Source organism: Folsomia candida, unplaced genomic scaffold, assembly GCF_002217175.1.
Source record: "Folsomia candida strain VU population unplaced genomic scaffold, ASM221717v1 Fcan01_Sc001, whole genome shotgun sequence".
In the NCBI taxonomy this organism is placed as follows: domain Eukaryota; kingdom Metazoa; phylum Arthropoda; class Collembola; order Entomobryomorpha; family Isotomidae; genus Folsomia; species Folsomia candida.
The window spans coordinates 27,156,272-27,183,752 of NW_019091193.1; the positions used below are offsets into that span (position 1 = coordinate 27,156,272).

The 27,481-nt window shown below is 36.4% G+C and overlaps 2 protein-coding genes across 3 annotated transcripts; one reads left to right on the forward strand and one right to left on the reverse strand.

Moving 5' to 3' along the window:
• The first annotated feature begins 298 nt into the window (after positions 1-298).
• On the forward strand, positions 299-9,347 carry LOC110850425 (cytosolic purine 5'-nucleotidase). Of its 2 annotated transcripts, none has more exons than XM_022097861.2 (11): positions 299-827; positions 5,565-5,638; positions 5,717-5,834; positions 6,025-6,120; positions 6,198-6,344; positions 6,566-6,659; positions 6,729-6,911; positions 7,126-7,523; positions 7,641-7,878; positions 8,017-8,184; positions 8,255-9,347. In XM_022097861.2, the coding sequence occupies exons 1-11, from the start codon at positions 553-555 to the stop codon at positions 8,384-8,386; spliced, it is 1,923 nt and encodes a 640-aa protein (XP_021953553.1). In that variant the 5' UTR covers positions 299-552; the 3' UTR covers positions 8,387-9,347. The 2 variants fall into 2 exon arrangements, with proteins under 2 accessions (XP_021953553.1, XP_021953558.1); XM_022097866.2 differs by lacking the exon at positions 299-827 and adding an exon at positions 4,206-4,949.
• Positions 9,202-17,817, reverse strand: LOC110845734. Its single transcript, XM_022092220.2, has 3 exons — positions 15,956-17,817; positions 10,660-10,779; positions 9,202-10,206 (listed from the first exon to the last, which is right to left on the reverse strand). Exons 1-3 carry the CDS (start codon positions 16,620-16,622, stop codon positions 9,500-9,502), a joined length of 1,494 nt encoding a protein of 497 aa, XP_021947912.1. The 5' UTR covers positions 16,623-17,817; the 3' UTR covers positions 9,202-9,499.
• Positions 17,818-27,481: the final 9,664 nt, after the last annotated feature.

Here is a 27,481-nt window from a genome sequence, read left to right on the forward strand (position 1 = left end):
GCCTGTGTGGAAGGAAGGTTTGGTAAATTCGGGTCTATATCTTCTCCCGGGTAAGAGAGATATGACGATGATACGTTCCTACTAAACTGTTCCGACTACAGTATTAAACTATGTATCCATCCATCCACAATACGTGTACATATAAGTAGGTCGTCTCCTTTTGTCCGCCGCATGCATACATTATTGACATGACTATCTGACATACTGTTACGTACGTATAAAGACGATCATCACTTCTCCAACCACAAACCATTTTCCGACTTGAACACGTATGCAAAATTCTTAATCTTCTTCTCTGTTCTGGTAAAAGTCAAGACCTAAACGTCACCCACCAGACCTCTGCTGCTTATCTAAAACACGATATCATCAGCCTCCTATGTACTACACGCCTCAACGAAACCGTCTTCTTCTTCTTATTCTCATTCTCATCTCGTGCCTGACTAGACGAGCAAAAGTGCGATTGACAATTCAACAACCCATCCAAGTTGGTTAGAGAATCTCTCTCACTGATCTCAATCTTATTTAAACTCGATCCGAAAAATCGGAACAAGAATGAGTTCGAATCGCACAATGGCATCATCATCGTCATCGGATCAATCTTCCCACACCACGCGGCCCGTCGACATTGCTACTACTGGTTCTGCTTCTACCCAAAATTCGAATAATAATTGCGGTGTCAATAACAGTTTTGGTTTCGGCTTTGATGGCAGTTCCGACTGTTACAGTAATTACTCGAGTTCGCAGAGGGAGGAGGTTTATTCGCAGGAAATGAACGGCGGTGCGGGGGGCCTCGTTTCACGGAAATTTTACCGTGAAGCGCACAAGAGGTGAGTTGCTTTTCATTTACTTAATTGAATTTACTGTCGCCATTTTTTAGCACGAGGGTAAATAAATATTTGGAATGTGGCACATCCACATAATCGATTCATGGAACCCAATTTTAGAAATGTTTATATACACTCGAATTAATTTACATTGGTGGCGTGATAAATATTCACGGAATTTAGCTTGTCCATTTCCGCAATAATATTTTCCTATTGCAAAATCTACCCTACCTACAAAGTGACTAACTCGTATATGTAGTTCGTAAAATCTTAATCTTTATGAATTTTTTTTGCATATGTATGCAAATTCTGTATATCGTTCCCATTTATTTACTCACACTTTAATTTTCTCATGAAAAAGTCTCCTCATCCACTGAATGAGAGAAACTGGTCTCATTTCATGCACAAATCTGCACTTTATTCCCATCCTTCTTTTTTTATTTGGCATGAAGACGACAACAAATATTTACATACACACACGACCTAGGCCTACTTATCCCTATCGTGGTACAAAATCTGGAGATATGCAAATGCGCACATTTCACAAATATGTATGTAAGCATCTAATAGGCTACATTTATTAATAGTGGGTTAAAAAAATAGTGGACTTGTGCACCTGGCCGATCTTTCGAAAGACATCCACTCTCCGGCTGACATTTGTTGGCACGAGGCCCCCATTTTTTCATGTCGTCTTAAACCATGTGTCCCATATTAATATAATAACAAGACAGAATATAGACGTACAAGACAACGTCTGTTTTGTATCTTTTTTCTGACTCAATTCCACTTTCTTAACTATGTATGTAGAAGATTGCAAGTACCACAAACCGTCGTGGCTTATCACAATTATTTCTCTACAGGGAAACTTGTCTTATCGATACCCACGAAAATGCCATCCTGAAAAATTTCTTGTCATAATTCCCATTGCATAATGACTTGAAGTCATATTTGACAGGATTTGCATGCATGCATGCATTTCTTATTTTTCATCTTCTCAACACGACACGGAAAAGAATTTGTTGTTGTTGTTTGTTTCTCATTTTAATTTCCAGGTCACAAGGTTAATATATTTTTTTCTCGATTTAATTCCCATATTAAGACCAGGGCTGTCCTGTCATAAATAAATATATGCACACACGTATTAAAGTTTAATCTCTTTATTTGCTGGAACGGCTAGAAATTGGGTGTCAAAGTGGAGCAGCAGCAGCCGTAAAAAGTTTAATTTCAATATCCGTCCGTGGTGAATAACGGATTATTCGTGTCATGCGGTGTAACTTATGTCACGGATTTGTCCCCAGAAAACAGAACAGAGCGACCAAATTAAAAAATAACATGTTTATCCCACATGACAGGTTAGTTGGTTGGGTGCTTGTTTTTATCGGGTTATGGCGTGATATCCATCCATCCATCCATGTCGTGGGTGGGTGGGTGACTGAGTTGTCGTCGTCGTTTCTAATTTATCCCATGAACTTGAGTAAACATTTAATAAAATGGGGCGTTCAGTAAGTGCGAAAATGTCTCCATTTGCGCCCCACGTTAAAAAAGAGGTGTCGGGGCAAAAAATTCAAGTTTTCGTAATTTCTGCACATTCCCAATAACTACATATGTATTTAACTATTTAGAGGAGGAAGAAGAAGGGGAAGAGTCGAAGATAAGATTGTATGTAGCATGTCAAACTTGTTGTTGTCGTTAAATCCTTTTTAATCCATACTTAACTTCTTAATCCTGAAATTAGGGTTGGTTCGAACAACACTCGTTCTGATTGGTGACTTCTGGAGGAGGTTTGTTTGACACGACGTGACAGAGAATGATGACAATTTGGGGCATGTTTTTCAGTCATTATTAGTCAATACATATGTACTGAGATTAAAATCCCAGCTGAAAAAGGAGGCTGGAATCATGACGATTATGCAATATTTGTCTTGTCAGGTTGAGACTGAAGTGGAGAAAAATATGACGCAATGTCAGGAAAGTTGGGAAGATGGAATTTTTTGTTAAAATCTGGCGTAAAACTCTTACAATTTTTCAAAATTTATTGGATCAAATATTCAACTAAATTTTTTTCCACTGCCATTTTTTCATATTTTTCGCAATTTTTTTTTGCAATAAAATAAATTTAAGACTTGAACCAATTACATTATCATCAAGTGGCAACGCCCGGTATCAATGTCACCAGGTCATTCAGTTTCATCTCCTCTGATTAAGTGTAATAAAGTGGAGTGGGTTATGTATGCATGGACATTTAAATTATTGTTTCCAGTCCTGATAGAGAACGCTATTTTTTCGCATGGTCAAGTTCAACCCTAAAAAAAAGTGTAAGTGGATCTCTCTCTCTCTCTGATTACAAAATTCCAGCTGCAGATGTTATTCATATCATTACCCAAGTTAATAAGTTATCAATGGATCACATGGCGTCCTGATATCAACTTGCAAAACAACATTAATTACTTGCATGCAATTTCTCTCCCTCACTTACACCTCTAATTTTAACCTACAACATGGGAATCGATGCATTTGTGGGTGCAAGGCCACCTAAAAAACCAAGATATATATGTACCACTTGTGACTTGTATTGTTACATATCCCAAAAAACTTTCCATGATGTCGTCCATTTTTTCTTGTCCAATTGGTTTGATCAATTTGGTCAATATGCCACCGTACACGTTACGTGTCACATCGGACTCTCCGTAAATATTATCCTCTTCAAACTCCTCAGATTTAAATAATAAATTGACCAGTTGAGCAGCCGTATAGAGAGAAAAAGAATAAAAAAGCAATATAAATGTACTCGTGGTCAACCAGTCTCTCCTGTTTTTAAATTGGCTACTTATTCAGTCGCGGGGGGACCGTTCATTAATAAAGAATTCCCACTTCTGAAATTTCCTCCCATCGTCGACACCCCCACGACACGAGGGCCAGGATTAATCTTCCCCTCACATAATTAATGCATGCTTCCCACCCAGTCGCAAAAAGTGAGAGAATTCCAATCCTGATGAGCTTATTGAACCTGACCAAGTCATAAAATATGTAATATCATTATCCTCCCAGCCTTATCATGTCGTCGCTTATCTTTCCCACTGACACTGGCCCCCTTATCACGACAACACGACCCGAACACCAAAAAACGGTGATGATTATACGGAAAAAAATAAAAAATACGTGCCTCAATTTCATGATTCCCTGATGCAAAAAGGCAGGTGCAAAAAGATTCATCTTTTAATCCAATCCACGAAATTCCATTGGAAATGAATACGCGAAACAAAACCACTAACTGCGTCTCACCCGTCTCACATTTTATTAGTCTCATCCTCATTTTTGCTAGTTGGTTGCTTGGTGCAGTTAGTTGACTACGTGAATCAGCAGCATAAGACTGGGAAGGCTCCTGCCAGTGTGTTCAGTCTTCTCGTAGCCTTCCCCACGGAAACATCGTCCACAATCGTGCCGCACATTTTTTGATACGTATTTACTTGCTTGCTTGCGAATAAATAGTCGTCGTCTGCGTATTTTCTCACCATCTCCTCATCGCAAGAGAGTGTGGGAGAGAGAGAGAAGGGTACATTTTCCGGAGAAAAGCCCGAGTCTTGTTAGTGTAGACATTGCCACTGCCTGTCTGCCTACCCGTGTGTTTTTCGGTGGTAGAAAGTAGTAGAAAGTAGGTGTCGGGCATTTATTTATTGAGCGAGAACAGTCCGAAAAATATTAATAATAATAAAAAAAACCATAGGCAACCAACTAAATTTTTTATTGAAGTGACTGACTCCTGTTGGAAAAAAGGATTTGTATTATTTGCCTAGTTTCTTATTCTTCGCGAGTGTCGTCCACCAAGTGTCAATAAATAAGATAAGGTGTTATCGATTAAAACAATACAATGCCAGACTCGGATACCGTGCCTATTCCAAAAAACAACAATAATGGAGTTCTCCCCTCGGCGGCTTCTTTGTCCGAGTCGGACTCCTTTCCTGAGAGTCCGTACGTATCCCCGTTTCCTCCCGGGGGGTCACGACCTTGGGGAAATGTGATGACCCATAATAGTGCTGGGGGTGTGGGGGGGAAGAGTCCCTTTCAGGATGAGTCCCTCCTTCTGGATGCCTTCAATGTGGCCGACGAGCGAAACTTGGGACACAGGTGGGCTATTTACTTTGAAAAAGGGTTCTTTTTTACGACTGGTTTGGTTGGCAAATTTTTAACGATTTTTTGGAGGTAGAAATTGCATCATTTTATTATTATGTTTTTTTTTCATGACATGTGGCGTCTACTTATTGACTGACACGTGAGGAACGTGTGTTTAAGTGGAATGAATGAGATGTTATTTATTATCCATGTAATGGAATGGACGAATGGAAGCGGTCAGGAAAACATTTCATATGGTTTATGATGTATACATATGGGATGGAATTAATGATATGGTGGTGGGTTTATCGTTTATTTCCATTATTTATTAGTGGCAATTCAGTATTATCGGGGGATTGGGTTTTGGGAATTTAATTGATTTCTGGTTGATTCGGGTTTGTTTGTGTTGGCCTTCGAGATTAGGAATTAATTAAGGTGAAGGTGATAATAATTTTGGGCTAGATATTTATAGGGTCTTGGTTCATTAATTAATAATGGTAATCAAATTGGGATTAAATTGTCACATTGAAATGGGAATGAATAAATATATTTAGTGAAAAGTGTTCAATTTTGTTTTTATGTTTATAAAATTTTAATCCATTTTTTATAATTATTTTGTACCTATTTCAGGATTTTTGTAAATCGAAGTCTTCATTTGGACAAAATCAAGTTTTATGGATTCGACATGGATTACACCCTGGCCGGTATTTAAATAAATAAATAAATATGTATATTAGTTAAACTGAAGCTTAATTTCTAATTAGTCTAATTTTTTTGTACAGTTTACAAATCACCGCAATATGAAAATCTTGGCTTCAATCTGGTCAAGGACCGCTTGGCCGCTATGGGATACCCAAATGAGATTCAGGAATTTGTTTACGATCCTTCCTTCCCCATTAGGTAACGATATTGTGTCAAGATAAGGGATGAGAGATAAACGATATAAATAAACAACGATATAAATGACGATATGGAATAAATGCTGTTTATCCCATATCAAAGTTTAACTGGTTACATAATTTGCATAATTATAGCAATAATTAGTTATCTTAGTTATCTAATTGTTTTCTTCATTCATTCATTCTATCAGAGGCCTCTGGTTTGATTCTTTATACGGAAACTTGCTCAAGGTTGATGCATACGGCAATATTTTGGTTTGCTGTCACGGATTCCAGTTTTTGAAGCAGTGAGTTACGAAATTTTTTAAGTTCTAAAGCATTTTTTATGAATTTACGGTTTTATGACTCTATTTTTTTTATTTAGATCTGAAGTTTACGAATTGTACCCGAACAAGTTTATCCAGTTGGATGAGAGTCGAACGTATGTGTTGAACACGCTCTTCAACCTACCTGAGACTTATTTATTGGCATGTTTGGTCGATTTCTTTACCAATGTCCCCGACAGTGTGACGTGAGTGGTGGTCATAAGAATTTATGTAGTAGGATCGTTCATTAATTATATAGCGGAATAATGAGTGCTGTCGAGGGGTTAATAATTCGCTCTCATGTACATACACAAAATATTAAAATGAGGTAGCTTTACTGGATGAGTTCGAAAAATGTTCCGTTACATAATAATGAATGATCTGATGCATTAAAATTTTACTCATTTGTACTCTTTTTGTTTTGTAGGGAGCATAAAGGTGTTCGATGCGGCGATCTGTTCATGTCATACAAGTCGATCTTCCAAGACGTGCGAAATGCGGTGGATTGGGTCCATGAGAAGGTAGTTTATGGAACAAAGTAAAATTAGTGGGATGAGAAATTACGTTGATTTTATTTTTTGTGTTATTAGGGCGATCTGAAAAAGAAGACGGTTGAAGACATGGAATACTACGTTGTGAAGGACGAGCGTTTGCCCATGCTACTGAGCCGTATTCGTGAATCTGGTGCGAAAGTATTCCTCCTAACTAATTCCGAATATTGGTATACGCAGAAAATAATGACATATCTCTTCGACTTTGATCATGGTCCACAGGTGAGTAGAGTGACATATGAGTAGTGTCGTGAAAATAAAAATACTGAATAAATCCATGCCATGTCTGTGTAAACTAAACGTTACGTGTACGTTGCCAAACACGGTTTAATACGTTGCAGTACAAGGTTACACAGGTGGTGTGAATTAGGCCAGACTGCCAGAGTTATTTTGGAGGACAGATGAGACTGATATTTTTATATATTTCGTCTTCCAGATAACCGATCCCCACCGAGATTGGAAGACTTACTTTGATTGCATTTTGCTGGATGCGCGAAAGCCACTCTTTTTCAAGGAGGGAACCATCCTGCGACAAGTGGATACCAAGACAGGCGCTTTAAAGATAGGATCCCACACGGGGCCTTTGAAACAAGGACACGTTTACTCGGGCGGATCGTGCGATGTGTTCACCGAGCTCATCCAGGCCAAAGGAAAGGATGTGTTGTACATTGGTGATCACATTTTCGGTGATATTCTGAAGTCTAAGAAAATCCGGGGATGGCGCACCTTCCTCATTGTGCCAGAATTGGTGCAAGAACTCCACGTGTGGACGGACAAGTGTCAATTGTTTCACAAGTTGCAAAACTTGGACGTCATGCTTGGAGAGACTTATAAGTGAGTCGATATGCATAAATTATTGGCATAAATTTGGCAAGAATCTGTCTAAAAAGCAGAACCACAATTAGAATTTTTATTTACTAATGAAAATATGTTTTTTTTCTCCTTTTCCAGAAATTTGGACAGCAGCACTCGCGAACGGCCCGACATTTCCAAGGTGAGATCCGCCATCCGGGAAGTAACGCACGAAATGGACATGAGCTATGGCATGCTGGGCAGTCTCTTCCGGTCCGGGTCACGCCAAACATTCTTCTCCAGCCAGGTCGTCCGGTATGCGGACTTGTATGCAGCCACCTTCCTTAATCTCATGTACTACCCGTTCTCGTACATGTTCAGGGCACCCGCCATGTTGGTAAGTGTTTGATTGCACCTCCTCAAAATTCTACGAATTATGTTAATATTTTCAATATCCGATTCTGGCAACAGCGTAAAGTACATTTAGAATGAAATAACGAATTTACACGTCATGATATTAATCTTGATTTCCTAGATGCCTCACGAGTCCACCGTGGCCCACGAGCAAAGCTTTGTCGCCGACACTCCAATGTTCTCCCGATCTAGGCAGCTTTCCATGTTGGACGGAGTCACCTCGACGGACTCGATCCTCTCTGAGAACAAAACTCCAGTCATCCAACCCATGAACAACGTGGTGCCAAAGGTCAGCCACACACAAAACTGATTATATGAACATGGCTTGACCTCACATTATTCCATATTTTTTACTCCAGCAAACCGGAATACTCGAGCGCAGCTCTTCCGTCGGAATTCCTCACATTCGCCCAGAAACTCCTCGCAAGTTGACATATCATCACGACGAGGATGACTCCGAGGAAGACACCAACAGCGACAAGTCTGCGTAGAATTGATGAAGGCTACGATTTCTAAAAAAATAATACTTCCAAAAAACTGTCATCCTCCATTATTTTAAAAACTTTTCAAAATTTTGAGTCGAAATTATTCCAAACTTTTTTGAGGTATCCTCTTTTCCCATTTGGCTCTACATATTTCAATCAGCATAAATGGTCAATATGCATTATGGCCTTTTTTAATGTGCACATTTGTAGCCAAGTAAAAACAGAAACGAACTAAATTATGTACTTGCTAGTCCAATATTTTTCTATTTTTTAACGCTGTTTGCCTTTCAAAAAAAGACAAGGTGGATGTGTTAGTACATACTTTTAAAAATAAAACGGCATCATATAATCAATCAATCAATCGTGCTCACGTAATTCCATTTTTTGCCTAATGTCCGCCGTGTAGCTATTTTTGTGCCGTGGGTGCCGTTTTTTGCGTCTAGTTCTGGTGAAGGGTGTTGATTCCAAAGGTTTGTAAAAGTTGAACCGTATGGTTACCAATTATTTTGTTCGCCCTGCATTTTTAATTACTGTTATTATAATTAGATGGATGGTGGATTTTTAACTTTTTAACAAAATGGCGTGGTAAATAAATAGGTAGAGACTTAGTTAATTTTTAAATCGACTGATATTTTCTATATCGGTAGAAACAGAATAGATAGTTTTAGAGTAGCAGTGCCTTATTAAATTGCCACCGCCATGAAGATGCCACTCGTCGTCATTCATTATATACTCCCATTATTAATTAATTAATTAATCAATCCATTAATGAACTTTTAAATTATTTTCTCTTTAAAAAATGAACTACTCCATAAAATAAATTTATGAACAGATTTATTTATTTATTTAAACGACAGCTCTTCCCAAGAAGAAGAAGACAATATATAATTCGTATACATTCATTTATCTGAATTATTACATTATACTTAAACATTTAACTTGTGTGAATAAAAAGAGGTGACCATGATTTTAAGATTCACAGATTTATTCCTCACGCAAAAAAATATTGGCAACCATAATAATTTCATTTCACTCGTCGCAGCACCCATGAATATTGTGGGCACGAATTATGCAGCAAATTCTGCCAGTAAATTTCATGTCCACATTTCATCAAAATTTTCAGTAATACTCCACCAGGGGCAACTCTTGGAGTAACTTTTCAATAAACTTTTTGGACGGGTGGTCATACTCGTGGTCGCATTCTTGCCCATCTTTACCCTCCCTGTGACGATTATAGACCGGAAGTGGTGCCGGCTTTCTCGTCCTGTCCCCGGGGACGTTCAGGTACTTGAAGTAGTCGTCGCCCAGCATGGGAAACGTGTCCCGTTCCTCAACAACCTCCGTGTACACGGTGAGATAGCCCTTCATCCGCTCGACGCGTGTGCGCTGGACGAAATCCAACAACCACATGACGTTGTCCTCCGTCACGTTGCCGATCTCCATTGTGACGACGTACATGAAAAGGTCGAGGTTGTCACGGGGCGAGACTTTGTGGAAGAAGGAGATCCGCTGGATGTCAAAGTCGTGACGAAGGTTGAGGTAAATGTGTCTCGTTCCGGTCCAGTCTTTCCAGGTGGCGAGGAGCATGGGGTCCAGCGTCTTCTCGAGACTCTTGTACCCCAAGATGAGCCATGTAGGACGGGCCTTGAGGGGACGTGGTGGTGGTAGCGGTGGAGAACAGGGCGACGAATTTGAGGAGGAGGACGACAATGACGACGACGAAGTGGGCGATGTCGACACAGAATCGTAATTTGGTTCCTTGACGTCTTGATTGTGATGGATCCAAGCGTCGGGTGGGGTGCATCTCTTCAACTCACGGTAGACACCTATGGGATGACATAATATATAATAATTTATGTAGAGAGAGAGATATATCGTGGCCAAGGTCAAGGTGTACTCCATAATAATATTTAACTCTTAATAATAATGTCCCATTGTTAGTTAAGTTTAGCAATAATTAAAATGCTGAGAATAAAAATAACTTTATTGAAATGGTCATCGCGTGATGATTAATCTCTTCCTTTGTTTGTGTGTCGATGTATGAACACACTTAATGACTTGTACAAAGAGAAGACAAAATAGTTTTAAAAATACGCATCCAATGAACGACTCTTGTTTGTTTGGAAATGAATTAAAATGTGTCAATCAAATCAAATGGTTAAGATTTGGAGAGTGGCATTGAATCTTCATTCAGTCGTAAATGAAGGAGTAACAACAAGGGTGGGAACATTTGGCAAAATATTTGCATAATGGTTATAATAACTTAACCTTTAACTGACCTTGGTTAAACGCGGTGGGGCTGCCAGTTCCGAAAGGATTGTTGCCATTGAGGTAGGATGGGTGGAGGTTGTTCGGCGGTGGGGCTGGATACGCGGACCAGTGGATGACGGGAAATAATACTGAAAAATTGAAATTAATAGTTAATTAATTAATGGCAGATTTAATTGATTGATTGATTTTTAATTCTACCGGATTTTAGATTTTACATATTTTTTCGATCAATGTCAGATTGACACTGTTCGCAAAAAAAAAATTACACACTGACACTGTGTAAAATATTTTTATTACAGTTATTATTTTAATTACAGTTTCTTTTTGGATTTTGGATTTTTATATTTTTAATTTTTTAAGTTTACTAGTTATGGAAGAAGTGTTGAAGATCCACGATTACATTATCCGCCAAATTATTATATTCTTTAACACCACTTTGTTTTATTTTGGCGTAAAAATCATTCAATTGTCCAGAATTTGAGAAATTGAATGAGATTGACGCCAAAAAATATATAATAAAATAAACTTATGTTTAAATAATATATTAATTCGGCTACTGTAATCGTGGATCACTTGAAACTCTTATAACAAATGGAGCAGTAATAGACCGAAATTTCAAAAATTGATAACATGCTAATTTGGCCTAATGTCGTCCTGGCTTGGTCTCAAGACATTTCCACGCTCCAAGTCAACCACGTTCCATTAATTAACTGATTCCACATTCGTTTTATTCTTAAGTTTTGTGCAAACAAATTTTTGGTAATTATGAAAGCCAAACTTTTATTTTATTTAGAATTTTTTCCAACCCTTTTCATCCTTCATTATATGCAAATATGGAAACCTGTCACACAGACAATACAAAACTTGATTGATTTCCCATCGAGTTTCTTCTTAGAAATTGTAAAACAATCAAGTAACGAATTTTCCATTTAAAAAAATTGACTGCAAATCATTCACTTTTCTTTATCCCAAACTCAATTCGTGCATATTTTGGACAAAGTTGCATCAATTTCATCCCAATCACGTTTTCCATTCTCTTTTTATCATCGTCTTTTTCTTCTTCTGGACATTGTTCACAGTTTCGCTTACGTATGTACGTATCTATCTTGCAATAAAATTAGGCATGCAGTTGGCAGTAGCTGCATGCATTAATGCCACATTAAAATTTCCAATATTTATTAGTTTTCATGTCTGGGTGCGTTTCTGTCTGCATGCTGGGAGGAGGAGGAGGAGAGGGGTGCTATCCTGCCTGTCATACGAATTAATGTACATCGAGAAGGACACAAACAGCTTTTCACTTAAAATTTGCACGTATTTATTAAGAAGTGGTGCCAACCGCTTATTATGATCGTTTTGTCCGTCCGTCTGTGTGTCCGTCCGTAACCAGGATATCTCTAGAACTCGTCAACATAATCAAACACTGCTTATGCTTCTAATTTTTATTTTTAGTTCTCTGTTGAGTTCGATAATTGAGTGAATCGGACCACCTCCGTTAATCGAGGGGGTCTGGTCCAAAGTTAAATGTATCCATAATTTTCATATGGGATGTCATTTTAAAGGAAATTTCACCACGAAATCAACACCGTCAATATTTTTGACCTCCGACCAATCCATGACTATGGGGACAGGCCAAAGGTCATAAATCACATAATGTCAATATGTATGATATCATTTTACATTTAACTGCATGAGTATGACGCCACTTTTTTATGTTGGTTTGAGACTGTTTATTATTCGAATTAATTCTCACTCTCTTTTGAGTTGCAGTTGTGTATATACTTTACAACTAAAAGAGAGAGAGAGATGAAGGGGGAAGGAGGAGAAGAAGACCTTTTGTTGTATATCAATCCAATCGTTACATTATTTGCAACCAAGGTCGAACATCTAAAGATCACATCATCACACGTTGTAAAATCGCTACCTGGGAATTAGCAGATAATTTGAAGTTCGTGTATTGTAGAAGCAACGAAGTTTACTTGAAATGAAATGTAGGCAGGCAAGGTTCCATCCAACTCGGAGTTTGATATCAATTTCGCAACCTTTCCCTATTGTATTGTAAGTAAATGAAATGGATGAAATTGCGAAATTCAGGTATGACACGTACCAAATATTTCCACATTTAATACCCATCTTATCCTGGAGTTTTACAGAATGCAAAAGTGTTTGTGATCATGACAAAATTGTGAATTTATTAAAGAAATGTGGATTTTCGAAGAGATGGGATATATATTACACTAAAAGATACGAATTGCATAAGTGATTTATGCAATTCACGGTAACTAAATATGATGCAATTTCTAAATTACGATTTCTAGAAACATTGCAAAAAGCATTATTTTACCAATATTACTATAACTCCCCATTGTAATCAATCTACAGTTCAACCTTGTTCCTCTCTTCTACTGCGTTATACACGATTTATCATCATTTTATACATTACGGTTGTTCCTGCCATAAGAGTTCCACTGGATCCACGATTATGATATTATTTTTTAATTTTTGCGTAAAAATCATACAAAATTGAATAGTTTGAACGTCGAAATAAAAATAAAGTGGTCTAAAATAATAAAATCGGCGATTATCTTACCCGAATTAGCCGAATTATTAAACAAAATTATTCCGCTAATTCGGCTTATTCGGGTAAGATAATTGCCGATTTTATTATTTTAGACCACTTTATTTTTATTTCGACGTTCAAATTATTCAATTTTGTATGATTTTTACGCAAAAATAATAATAACTGGGCTTAAATAATATAATAATTTGGCTAATAAGGTAATCGCGGATCCAGTGGAACAACAACACAAATATCTATTCCTCGTTTATTATTTATTCAATTTTCTCTGTCTCAAATCTATCCGAAATTCAATTCAATTTCTTGTTTTCCTCTTTTGCAACTTGTTGTTTCTCCTGCTCCTCCTCTTTCTTTTGCCACTTTACTATACTTTACATACATTTCATTATACATACGGCAGCATATCGATGAATACAATCTTAATTAATACGCTCAATTACTCACTCTCATTGAATTCAGGGATGAATAAATTCACAGAAAATAATAGAAAAGATATCGCCCACTCGCCAAATTGCAAACTTTATGCATAACATAATTCGATACAACTTATTAATTACTGCGACTCCATTCGCACCTAAATTCCGCGTATATTCATTCATACGCAATAATATCACGATTATCGAGTTACACGGAAAAATAACAAGAGATGAAAAGTTGTCGAGAGTTTTTTGATGCCTGACAAAATTTCAGATACAAAATATTGTTTTTCATCCCATTCTGTTTTTTAAGCCTATTGTTCCCCATTAAAGCTTTTGTTTATCATTACGACGGTGGTGCGTTATGGGATACGTTTTAAGTAAAATGTCGAGATTTTTGAGGAGGCATAATAATAATGATAATATTTAACAAGGTGAAGACAGAGAGGGGCGCAATTAGCAGGAAAATGTACATGCAGCATGGAATGAATGCATGAACACAACCAGAGAACAAGTAACAATGGAATCATCGCTGTAATTATGAAAATGTACGCTTTTTTAATATTTGATAATATTCTCCTCGCATTCACACCACGTACGAGCAAGTCAAGCAAATTGATTCTAATCCAAACCTGCACATACATAAATACCTCTGAGTAATAATTTCGTCAAGTCATCGTCACCCTCTCTGTCCATGACTGAGTAAGTACATAAATGGCAAAGATACATGTGCACAGGGTTTGGTCAGGTGCATAATTTTTCAGTTTTGGTGTACCTTTAAGCACTAAATTTGACTAATTTAGTGCCAGAAAAGTTGAAAAACATGCTAAAATAAGCATGAATCAAAATTTTAGTGATTTTACCCATCTCAAAATTTTGAAATTTAAAAAATAACTTCATAAAATACGCTACCATTTGTTTAGAAACCCTGCCTCTCCACGTTGCAATTACTGAAACTATACAAACTAAATTATTATTGAATCATTGCACCTTTTTTACACAAAATTCTTCTCTGACAATAAAACGAAACGAAACGAATTTCATGTACAAGGAGACATCCTGATGCAGAAAAATCATCATCCTGCGCTGGAAATGCAACTGTGATGATGTCATTCTTGCCGTAATTATTGTAATTTTGAACTTTGAACAATTAATTGGATTTCCTGGAGCAAGAACAATTGCCAAGTGCAAAAAAATACAATTACTTTTTGCAAGTCATACCTGCACGAATTGTGTTGCAACTTATTTATTTGTGCCCAATAATGCACATTCCGAAGGTGATGATGGAATGGAATGGAGTTACATACGTACATACATAAGTAAAATGTACTTATTTAATTGTGTCGAGTTGAGTGAGATGAAATGCAATAGGTCATGAAATGATAAATAAAATAAGAGTGAGTACTTCTGTATATGTAAAGTGATGATAAGAAAATGGATGGAGGTGATTCTCGATAAGTGCCGATTTTTAGGGTCAAAAACTAAAAGCATTCTTTAATTACTACTTATTTATTTATTTATTTAGTTATCATATCATGGTAGCAATTAAGATATCAATTTTTTTCAGAAGCCCGTATAAAAATCGTAATTATTGGTCTGCTGAGTGAGTGAGTGACTGCACATTGGCAAAAATCTCCTCCCAGAAGAAAACGAGGTGCAGCAGGGGCAAAGCAACAGGTACTAAAGCAAAAATAACACTTTACACGACCACGATGTGGAATAATTGGGATGACTTTTATTCCATTTTCTTCTCGGCCCTGACGATTGAGAGGAGAGTGATAATTTCTAATGCAAATTTATACAAGGAATGTGCCCTCCACTCAGAGACGAATAATTTCACGCCAATAATAATAATAAGGCAAATAATGGCCAATTATTGTCAAGTGGTTCATAATTCGGGATAAGTAATGAGTCGTCGTCGTAATGGGATTTTATGTAAATCTGGGCTTCTCTCCTGGGCACCATTTTGCAACACGCGACAATCATTTAGCAGCCATTTATTATTAAGGAAAAGCTCCCTACTCATTTGCGCCACATGATAAGTAAAAAAGAAGCAGATGGTTGCAGCGCAGCTTTTATTAATGAAACGTCGCCCTCTTATTTGCGCCATATGATGAGTAAAATAGATGCAGATGGTTGTAACCATTTATTAATGAAAAGTTCCCTACTCATTTGCGCCACATGATAAGTAAAAAAGATTCAGATGCTCGCAGCCATTTGTTAATGAAACGTTGCCCTCTCATTTACGCCAAATGATAAGTAAAAAACGATGCAGATAACTCACTAATTTTTCAACTAATCGATTTTACCTACCTCCTCTTTCCAACGATCTGATCAAACAACCCTCCAAATTCGTACATTTGAGTAAACTGTACGAATTATGTCCAAACAGTGAGTTTTGACAGTGTTTCCCCAACGGGCAGTCGCACGAGCAGCACTCCTCGTCCCCTCCGACGTACGACGTGGCCAGGTCGGAGGAGGAGGAGGACGAGGACGAGGAAATCCCTCCACCCACGAACCTCTTGTTATTGGGGGACGAGTGGCAGTGACAGTGCGGCATGTGGACGCAGGTCGTCGTCTCCTCGGGCAAGTGGGACAAATGCGGCGAGGCGAACTTGGCCATGAGGAAGGTGAAGATGGAGAGGTCGTCCGTCCGCGGAAAAAGTGGCGGCGGTGGGGCTGGTTTCGGGTTTGGCACCACGATTCTAGGAAGTTGTGTGGGTGGCGCTAGGGGGGCGACTTCACTGGAATTGTTGTAGCTGTTGTAGCTGTAGCTGTGAAGGTGCGGGTGTCGAATGCTGTCCATGCTGCTGCTCGAGTGACCAGAACTGGTCGACGTGGAGGAGTAGTAACTACCCGACCCACCGCTGCTGCTGGTGCTGCTGGACGTCGAGAGGTGTGCCCCGTACGGTCGGATGCGAGGCAGGGCGTCGGGATGATGGTGGTGATCTTCACTAAAGTGACCGTGGCGACGTGACATTTTTGCGAACTGATCGATCGCTTAATTCCTCGGGAAATATGAGACTCCTTAAGAAACACGAATTACTTGTTTTCGTCGACTCTATCAACAAGAGTGATAACGAAAAAGGGGTGAAAATTGTGTCGCCACCAAACTTCCACTTTTTCCTTCACTCGTCGAAACTACCAATTATCTGCACTATTTTCTAGTTTCGTTCCAAATTCCAAGTTTTCTTTCAAACTAGAAAAACCCACCCATTCACGAAAACTTTTTTTTTCTTTACTTGGCTTGAAATTGGTATCGATCACTTAAACGGTTCCTGTCTTATCAGCAACAATGTACATTTTTTTACAGTAGGAATTTAATAGCTGAAGCGTTCCGACAGGAATAAATAAAGTAGAACCAGCTTTATGTGTATCAACCTTGTAGTCACATTGACATTATTTTCTCTACAAAAAGACCACGACTGATTTGTTTTCTTCTTCTTCCGCGTATGTAATTATATAATTCCGTCCGACCACCAGGTTTAGTTTAAGGTCTAAATTGACGCACTGTCGAAATTACTCTTCTTTTTCTTCTTTATTAGAAATGACCACTCGCGATAAGTTTTTCATTACTGGTTTTACGCGCACGTGGGTTTTATTTAGCCATTTTCTTACCCCAATTACACGTCCTCCTTACAGAAATTTGCAAATGTACATATATCAATATCCTTGTCTTACTAATTCCCTTCAAAATCCAGGTCTAATTTCTTTTTCCAAATTGTATTTTCCAAATTGTCTCCTGAATTAATAATAACGCGACAATATTTACTTGGAAAGTGTCACTACCTTCTTTTCCGTGCACTACGATTCAGACAATACTCACAGGGGCGGATTTACATGTCGTAACGGAGAAATAATATTATGCAACGGGATATAATATAATGCACAATTGTTATTATTGTGTTCCCAGTAGTGCAACTTGAATATCGATGTCTACTTATACGAATTGATTGATTGATTGTCAATCCTGTAAGAAGAAAGAGCACGCCACGCCACGCACAACCATAAATGGACAATGGACAACAACCGAATGTGTAATAACTGGATTGAATTGTCTCGTTATAAATCAGACCGTTTTTCGAGAGGAGGCAACTTGAGACGGTGTATGTACGCACAATATGTGTCTTCGGTAGCAGGGTCGATGCAAGAGTGAGACTCACGTCGAGCGAGACACTCTGTAAAACATGTTTTGAGATTGTGCAGATGCCAATTTTCTTGAGGGGTTACAAATCCATTCGTAGGTCTTTTACATGATGTCGTTAAGTAAAAATTATGCTCTTTGTCGCATCTCTCCTCCTGTGTGTCCCTGATACATGAGTAATAAGAATAACAAGATGAGAGGGAGAACAACCATGTAAAACTTGTACAAACAGCAGCAGCACTAACATGACGTCTCCTTCTGATGGAGAGACAAATAGGATTTTTTGCTGGAAAATCGGACAAGCAATTGTAATTATCGTCACATAAATATTTGTATTTTTCTACACACACACTTGACACTTGTTGCTGGTGCTGGTTCTCGGGAGTGAGTGACAGACCCTCCGGTTTAAAAATGCCCCTTTTATAATGCCACCTTTCTACCCACCTTTACACCCAACTAATTAGTCAAAGGGAGGACACATCAAAGCGGAAACTATAACTATATGAAAATGTTTTCAATATTCTGATTGATCCTGGAGGAAGCAAATACGTGGAAAATTCACGGGATTTTATTTTATTTTGTGTCTCCCAACTTTTCGACGACGACATGAGCCAGTGACACGTGAAGAGGTGTTGGTACATAATTGCAATTATGGGGCTTGATGCAATTACCATGTGTTCTAGGAAATTAAATTATAAAAGAGATACGTACGTAAATACGCATTTGTTAACCTTTCAGTTGGAAATTGTACCCGAACTTCGTAGTAAATATGATATTCTTCATTCAGCGTTTGACGAATATCTAGTCGAGGGTCGGGCAGGAAGGATGTTTTAAATCTTCTCCGGGATCACAATATCATAAAAATTTGGTCGCATTCTTACTTCCCAGCCCCCGTTGTGCCATTAGAGGAGAGTTTTGAATTTAATCCAAGAATGGAAGTCGGCAGTAAAAAATCGTCTTCTTCTTCTCCTCGTTAGATAAAAGTAGGTATGATTTTATGCATGCAATTGGTATCCGTATGTGGATTGGATGATTAAAATGTCTTCCTCCAGGCTGGCAGCTCGTATAAATATGCACAACTCTCTCTCGTATTTAACAGGGTTTCGAAAATCGGATCGTCACAAGGAAATAAGTGATGAAAGAAAAGCATGATTGGATCGGAATTTATTTACCATGTGGTCCTCTTCAAGTCCATGTATGGAAAATTATTTTTGTGGGATTTTTTTTTATATTATAGAATTTCTTCTTTTTTATTTGTTTTTTGAATTGTGCAAATTAGTCAAATTTTTTGGATTTTAATTAATCATCACGTCACACCCAAAAAATCATAAATCAAATCACCACCACCACAAAAATTATGTTATGGAACCCTGCAATTATCCGTGCCATACACCCACCCAAAATCTTTAATTGGTTTTAGCCGTGCGGTGTGTGTGCCGAATAATTGCATTTATGCACTAACAAGTTTCATCTCCTATACATCCGGCCATCACGGAACAATTAAACGTGAACGTACGTATTTAATAAGCATAAGGTGTAGAAATAAATATTATATCGTCGTAAATAAATTAGGCAGCACGGGCACCCACTCGTTTTCTTTCTTCTTGGTTGATTTTGATTCCTGGCCATATTTTTACACTGCGAGAGCACAATGCAAAATAATCCTGAATGAGTGGCATACATACAAATAAATACATACATTTATGTATTTATTTAAGATATGTGTGCATAAGAATGCGCCGTTTTTTATGGCATGCTTTTAATAAAATTAATGCTACCGTCGTTGTACGGAAGTCGATTGTGCAAAACAATGGGCGAGAAAGGTACAGTAATAATATGCTGATTGGAGCATAATAAATGTATACAGGAAGAAAATGCATGGTTATCGGTGTGTCATGATTGAATTATACGAATCTGACTAAATTTGTAATCTCCGACGTCATTATAAAAATTGTAAAACTTATAAATGCGATGTCTTATTTTTTTGGACGTACATAAGTTTATGTTGGATAAGTTAATATCGTAAAAAATGACCAAATGGAGTGCAATTTTACAAGCAAAATTGTTCCAAAAATTTTGATAGCACTTGAATATTTTTCGGTGGCCCGACCAATGTGCAAAGACAAATGTGCAAACGATAAATGTGCAACCGATAAATATGCAGGAATTTTTCCAACAAATGGTGCAATATATCTTGATATAATTTAAACATAAAATCAAATTACATCTCCTCAAAAACTAAAATTTGAAACATTAATTTTGTGGTGGCATCCCGTATGATGTCTGTTGAAGCTGTAGATCTTATATTGAGCAGTATTAATTTATTGTTAACTTAATATTTTACTAAATTATATTTTTATGGTGCATAAATTTCCTGGTACATACATCTTCGTGAATTCGTGAATTTTAGTCTATCGTATAGGCTGGAATTATGTACATATAAAAATTCTAAATTTCAATGAAATAATTCGGGATTTACTTATTTGCTGTTATTTTAAATTCTGTCCCCGCGGGGTGTCCCTAACTAAAGTTTAATTGTCACTAGCTAAATTTAGCATTACAGTGATTCGGCACGGGAATTTTATTATAAAATTGACAGGGGTCAACCCCGTTATAATGATGATTAGTAATATTTAATAAGTATAAAATCTGCATTATAAGATCTCCAGCTTCATAAGCTTCACCACAAAATTAATGTTTCAGACAGGGTTCGGAAAAACCCAGGGTTTTAATAAAAAATTATAAAACCCATGGGTTTTAATGGGTTTTACCATGTTAGTTGGGTTTTATTTGGGTTTTAATGGGTTTTAATGGGTTTTATTGGGTTTAAATGGGTTTTATTGGGTTTTATTAGTTTTAAGTAATAACTTCACAAAAATAATTCGGAATTTGTATCTATTCGGAAATTATTTTTGTTTTATAACACTTGAAATCTGTGATGCTAAAGGATGGAGTCAATTGTTGATTTGTTCCGAATTTTCATATATTAGAATAGTAATGAAATAAACTGCTTTAGAATGAATTGAGATAACGTCTTCTAATGTATGGGAGATGTATTTAACTTTTAGAATGTAGTTTTAAGGTAAAATTCAATTAAAACCCAATAAAACCCATTAAAACCCTAATAAAACCCACTTAACATGGTAAAACCCAGTGGGTTTTATTCCTTTACAACCCATTAAAACCCAATAAAACCCAATAAAACCCAACCCATTAAAACCCAGGTCGGAATACCCTGGTTTCAGAATTCTTAGTTTTTTGATAAGATGTAATTTGATTTGAAGTGTAAATTATATCAAGATATATTGCACTATTTGTTGGAAAAATTCCTGCACATCTATCGGTTGCACATTTATCGTTTGCACATTTATCGGGCTGCACATTTGTCAGGTTGCACATTTATCGTTTGCACAAATGTCTTTGCACATTAGTCGTTTGCACATTTGTCTTTGCACATTTGTCACCCCATCATATTTTTCCCGTATCTTTCTTATCATATGTAATTTCGAGTGATGATGATTTCTGCATAGCAAATATCAGTTTTTCTTGAATATCTCAGCCATCCATTGTCCTCTTTAGTATGCTCAAAGGTTTGCATGATCTGCAAGGATAAAACAACCAAATTGCAAGATTTCGAAACTTGCACTCATATTTCGAAAATTGAAATTTTGTAAAGAATTAATAAACTGTTACTAAATTAATTGCATTCTAAATTTTATCAGGTTTTTTTTCTAGTGCGAAGTCATTATTGAATTTTGCTGAAAACCAGTATTTTAATGCATGTATATTTAGATAATGTAAGCAGCAAATTGAAGACGCACTGTTAAGATAAATTTAGAAAAATGCAGATAAATAATAATTAGTGTTTGTTAAATCTATAATATATAGATTTTTTGTAAGTAACTAATTTGTACATGAAAATATTTCTTATTTTTTATACAAAGATGACTATTTGTTGCAAAATGTTCTTTTATGCTGTTCACGTCGATTTGCGAATAATGTAAAATCCAGTTATCATCTTTGCATAAAAAATCGGTGACCCTGTCGAATTGATCAACTATTTGTATCCAGGAATCGGAAGAAGAGTACAAAAAAATCCCTCTAATTTATTGAAATTCCATGAAATGCATAGTTGTAACGAGACGAGATGTCCAGTCCATACCGTTCAGTGGCCGAGGAGGAGGACGATGGTATGAAAATGCTGGTGACGCCAACGCCACGTCGACAACGACCGCGCCCCCCCGCAGCAGCAGGAAAGAAAGAGAAGAAAGCGATTCCCGATGCCGACACGTTTTTCACGCAGTACGGCGGAGACATCGAATACTTCTTCCCCTTAATCGCCTTCGGAATCCCGTTCGATGGAGAAATCACGTTTCTAGGATTTCACGGATTCAAAGGATTGTTCCCGTACAAATAATACTCCAATTTCACAGTGACACTGGTTATTGCTACAGTTGAATTATGGAATACATATCTTGTATCATATCATGTTGTTTGTGCTCCAATGCATGCTTTTCTTATATAGAAAATGCATATTTTTATAAGCAACAAATGAAACCAAACCTAAATAAACTGATGTACACTTGACAAAATCGGTTCCATAAACTAAAAAAATATTTGTCACATTTTTACCGAAAGTAAAATATTTTGGATCAAATAGGACGATAGGAGTGAACTGAAGCATTTCCATTTTTTTTAAATATTTACAAACTCTATTTGCTTGTGGATTTATTATGTGTTAATCCACAAATTTATTATTTTGTGCGAGTGCAAATGGTCATATTCAATTGGATTTTAATCAAGTGGGGATCATAATGAAATTAAGTAAGAATTCGAATACTGGAAAGTTTGGACATGTGAGTTGTCTTTGATAATCTTACGTTTTTCTTATCCGTGCATGATTATCATATGCATACCAGTGTATTTTTCGTAAATAAAATGGTCTCCAGTTTTCCAAAACTTTAATGCGATTACAGATATTTACATACATACAGCATTATTACGAAACGGAATATGCGTTCTATTACAAACCAGATAACGGACTATTCATGATCAACGAACTTTTGCGAGTTTTCGTCAACATTGACAGGAATTTGGACTTCGAAGTAATCGATATTCACGCATAGTTTTAGCAATCGGTCACTTTTTCCATGTCGGACTGAATCTGGAAAAGTTGTTAATTGACACCATTCTCCAAACTTAAATATGATACAATTCTAGCTCTACATGCATAATTGATATGCTGCTCAGGGTCAAGGCTGAGGTTAAATCGGGTCCACAAAACCAAAACAAACATCATTATTTTTGAACTCGAAAAATTCCAAGCGTAGTTAACAATTTATTGAAAATAAATTATTATTCTGTTCTACAACTAGATTTCCGATAAAATTAACTTGCTAACCAATTAATGCAATATATTTAAAAATTTTAAAAAAATATAAAAAAAATTATAAAATTATAAAATTATTTTTAAAAAATATAAAAATTTGAAACAAATTTAAGCATCTAACTCGGAGTTATTTCCCATTCGTTTTTCTATTTACTACTATAATTTAAATTAAAGTTAAATGTGAAAGTTAAACCTATTTATCTTATTCTGCCGTATGAAATGATATTTGTTAAAATGAAATTGTAAAATCGTTTGGAAAATTTAAAATCATATTTCGAAAACTGAAATGATTTGGTATAGAATTAACAGTAGTTTTAGTTATTAAATTGCTACTAATTCTTGCAAAAATGCGACAATATTTTTGCACTATATTTGCACACTTCATGTATTTGGATAACTTGACATGTTCAAATGTAGTACGCACTTATTTTTTTAAACTTTGGGATTTCAACAAAGCCAAAAAGTTTTTAATAGTTGAAACTTAATTATAATGTAATTATAATCAAAGTATAATATTTATAAATATTATGATTTTTACATATACGTAAAAATCATATGAGGACTTTTTTCCGCTATGGCCCCCTGAAACATTTGTACTTAAAATTTGATAATTTGTAATTTTAGCTAAGTCCAAACAATGCAAAAAATGCGTACTAAAAAAATCCACTTGTCAAGGGTACCTCGGAGGGACTCATTACAATATATTGAAAATCGCTCCAAAAGCAGATGCGATGAATAATGCTAATTAATTTGCAAATTATTATTTGTAAAAATTTGCAAACATTCGTCAGTTTTTTTAACGGTGTGACCTGTACATGACCGCAGAGGTCACGGAAAATTTTGGCCGATATTTGCTGCAGATTGAAAGAATCAAAAATTTACAAATTACGAGCTTCCGAACGAAAAGTATGATTGTCATGTTTTGACATCGAAAAATAAATTTTTAGCATTTTCAGAATTATAAGATTGATTAGATTGCACTTGTAACACTGGCAAATTCCAATTCGAAATTGTAAACTAAATTCATGTAGCAAGTACATCTTATTTTCATGATGATAAATTAGCATAAATATTAAATTTCTTAATTTACTTACTATCATGAAAATGCACATGTACATAGGTACATATTTGCTGCAAGATTTTGGCTTGCAAATTCAATTCAAATTTGCCAGTGCTTCAAGTGTAATCTAATTAAGCCTGTAATTCTGAGAATGTAGAAAATATATTCATCGACGGAGAAACATGGCAATCATTAAATTTTGCTCGCAAACTGGAAATTTTCTTATGTTTGATTCTTGTAATATGCGATCGACGATGTGTATCTTTCTTGATAACTTCGCTAAATTAACGAGGTTGGTTTGGTATCGCACTCTTAGGCAACTGGTATTAAACTATTTCCTCCGGAGTACATATGGGTATGAGTCTACCGGCATTGGTAATAGCGGGGATTATTGTTTGGTAATGTTGTAGTAATGAAAAACTTGTCACTCAAAAGCAAATCCGGTGGGAAGTTATTACCAAACTTAATACCAGTACGGAGTGCGTATATACTCTACCAGATTCTAATCATTTTAATAATTCTAATATAATTATTATCCTACCCATGGAAATTGGAAGAATGGAATTAGTGCATAACTTTTGACTCATCGAGGCAATTCACACAGTCCTTGATAACTTTGTAAAATTTATAAATGTTGACCAGATTTTGTAAACTTTCTACCAGATTGTTAACAGTGTACCAACATCGTCACACATAAATATTTTTGTAAGTAAAGTTAATGCATGTATGACAATGTCAAGATTTATCCGCATAATAATCCCATCTTGCCTGCCATCCAACACTCCATTCTTAAAAATATTTCAATAAAACAAGTTTGGCATGTCTTTCTTCCACCAAATCAAATCGGTCCTGTCCACCAACTTCCATTTATGGTGGTCCACCAAAATCCTTTAAATGACAAGTTTCCTCTCCCGATTTAGTAAACCGAGATCTGAATGCATGCACCTCCAGCCAGGTGGACAGTGTGTCCTCTCCTGTAAAATTTCCTCATAGGAAATGACATCACAATGAATTCCGGCGAAGAAAAAATAACATGATATAATATTCCATCAAGTTTTCCGAGGTTGGCTTCCTCCTTCCTTCGTCATCTTAAAAATTATGGAAATGCAATATCTCTCTAAAAAAGAGGCTTCATCGTGGTGGAAATGAATGCATGCACAAAAATGTAAACATGAGACGCGTAAAGTAAATAAGTAGCAATACGTATATACATAAATTGAACAATGTGAATACGCAGATGGACGTAAAAATATGGATATGTTCAGTAGTAGCATGCATAAAATAAAGCAGATCCCCAAAATAGTTAATGACTGGATGGACGACTGCACCAAAATATTTAAGCAAATGTACAACATGCTCAAAATAAAATGCAACTGACTTTTCCGAATAATTTTGACTCCACACTTGACTATTTGTGTTGGTGGTCAAGTGTGTCTGTCATTATTATGGGGAGCGAAAATGCGTCTACTTTTATTAAACACTAGTTTTACATACTTGCGATGGAAGTCTCCAAGAGTATGCTCTCACATTTTGACCAAACGAGTGTCAATCTATTATAAATTTAAGTACCTAGTGTGAAATTTTCTAATGGAAGTATCTGCCAATGCGCAGGTTTGACAGAGATATTTGCATCCGAACCGAAAGATGAGAGAACATTCTGTAAATTTGGAAGCTGTAAAATTTGTCAAATTGACGGCGCATTTTCTCCTCTCCGAATGTAAATATCTCGGCCGAACGTGCGCATTGGCAGATCGTGTCCTTTGCAAATGTTGTATTAATTAAGTTTGGGATCGATTGACATCAGTTTGGACACAACCGGAGAGCATACGCTGGGAGACCTCCATTTTTAGTTGCTTAATCGTTTTGCAGAAGGAAAAGTCGTCTCATGTCGAGTGCTGGACTGAATGATTTACAAAGTTGGACATGAATGACAGGCAGGAAGAGTCACTCATAATAATTTTGATGCTTATTCATCTTCCTTATTTAACTCCCAACGAGCACCATGATGATTGGGTTTCAAGACCTAATTTGTGATTTTTGGTTGATTTCAATAATCTGTAATTTTAGGGGTGGCTTGGTTTCGGAAGGTTCCTTGTTTTGCGATGCAGAGTTAACCACTGCGATCTGAGATTAAATGAATAATCATCATCATCTAAAAAGCAATTAGTTATGCAATAAATTTGAAAATAATTTTTTCACCAAGTGCAAAATTTCGAAAATTGCTCGATTAAAATTGATGTTTTGTGTGATAAATCATTACATGAAAACGTTGATTAACTTGTGTCAAGTTATGCTTATTTGGCGAAAAATATTTTTTGTGTTGTTTATTAACGTCGTTGTACGAATAAAGTGAAATGTAATAATATTAGATGACACTAGATATACTAGCACCTTTTCTTCAAGGGAATTATCTAATTAAAAATTAGGATGATATTTGCGAAAAAGTGACATTTTAAATGTCAAATGGTCAAAATGTCACTTTTTCACGAATATCATCCCAATTTTTAATTAGATAATTCCCTTGAAGAAAAGGTGCTAGTATATCTAGTGTCATCTAATATTATTACATTTCACTTTATTCGTACAACGACGTTAATAAACAACACAAAAAATATTTTTAATATTGTTTATTTATTTACAAATTTATTTACATTTATTTACTCCCCCGTTTTAGGGCAGATCATACCCCACACCTCATCCCCTCACACTTTATTCCCCCACAATTCTTATCTTCACATTACATACCCAACACATTCCATTCGTTCATATTTCATATCCAACATGTTTTATTCCATAACAGCTCATACCCCAAATTCATGCTGATATATGTATATGAATTAAGTTGGATAAATATGTACATATGTAGCACTTCAATCTGATACTCAACATTTCGGGAAAGTTTCCCGAAACTTGGAACCCTTCATTCCTATTTTCTACAGAATTCTCCCTCTTTCTCTCCTCCATCCACAACATAATCATGCAGGTCTCAAATTGGGGAGAGAAGACGGGATCAACTGTTAAATAAATATGAGAGGAAGCTGATTATTTTCTTTTCCAGAATTTTACGTCTTCTTCAACCCCTTCAACTAATAAACGAGGAGCAAAACCACCCGTCTGTAAATATGAACCTTCTTTTATCCCATGAATATTTGCAGGATTGGATGAAAATACCATCTGCAACCACCTTTTGCGTTTGGATGGGACGCGGAGAAAGTCGGATAGCGAGATAATTAATTGCTTCGTAAA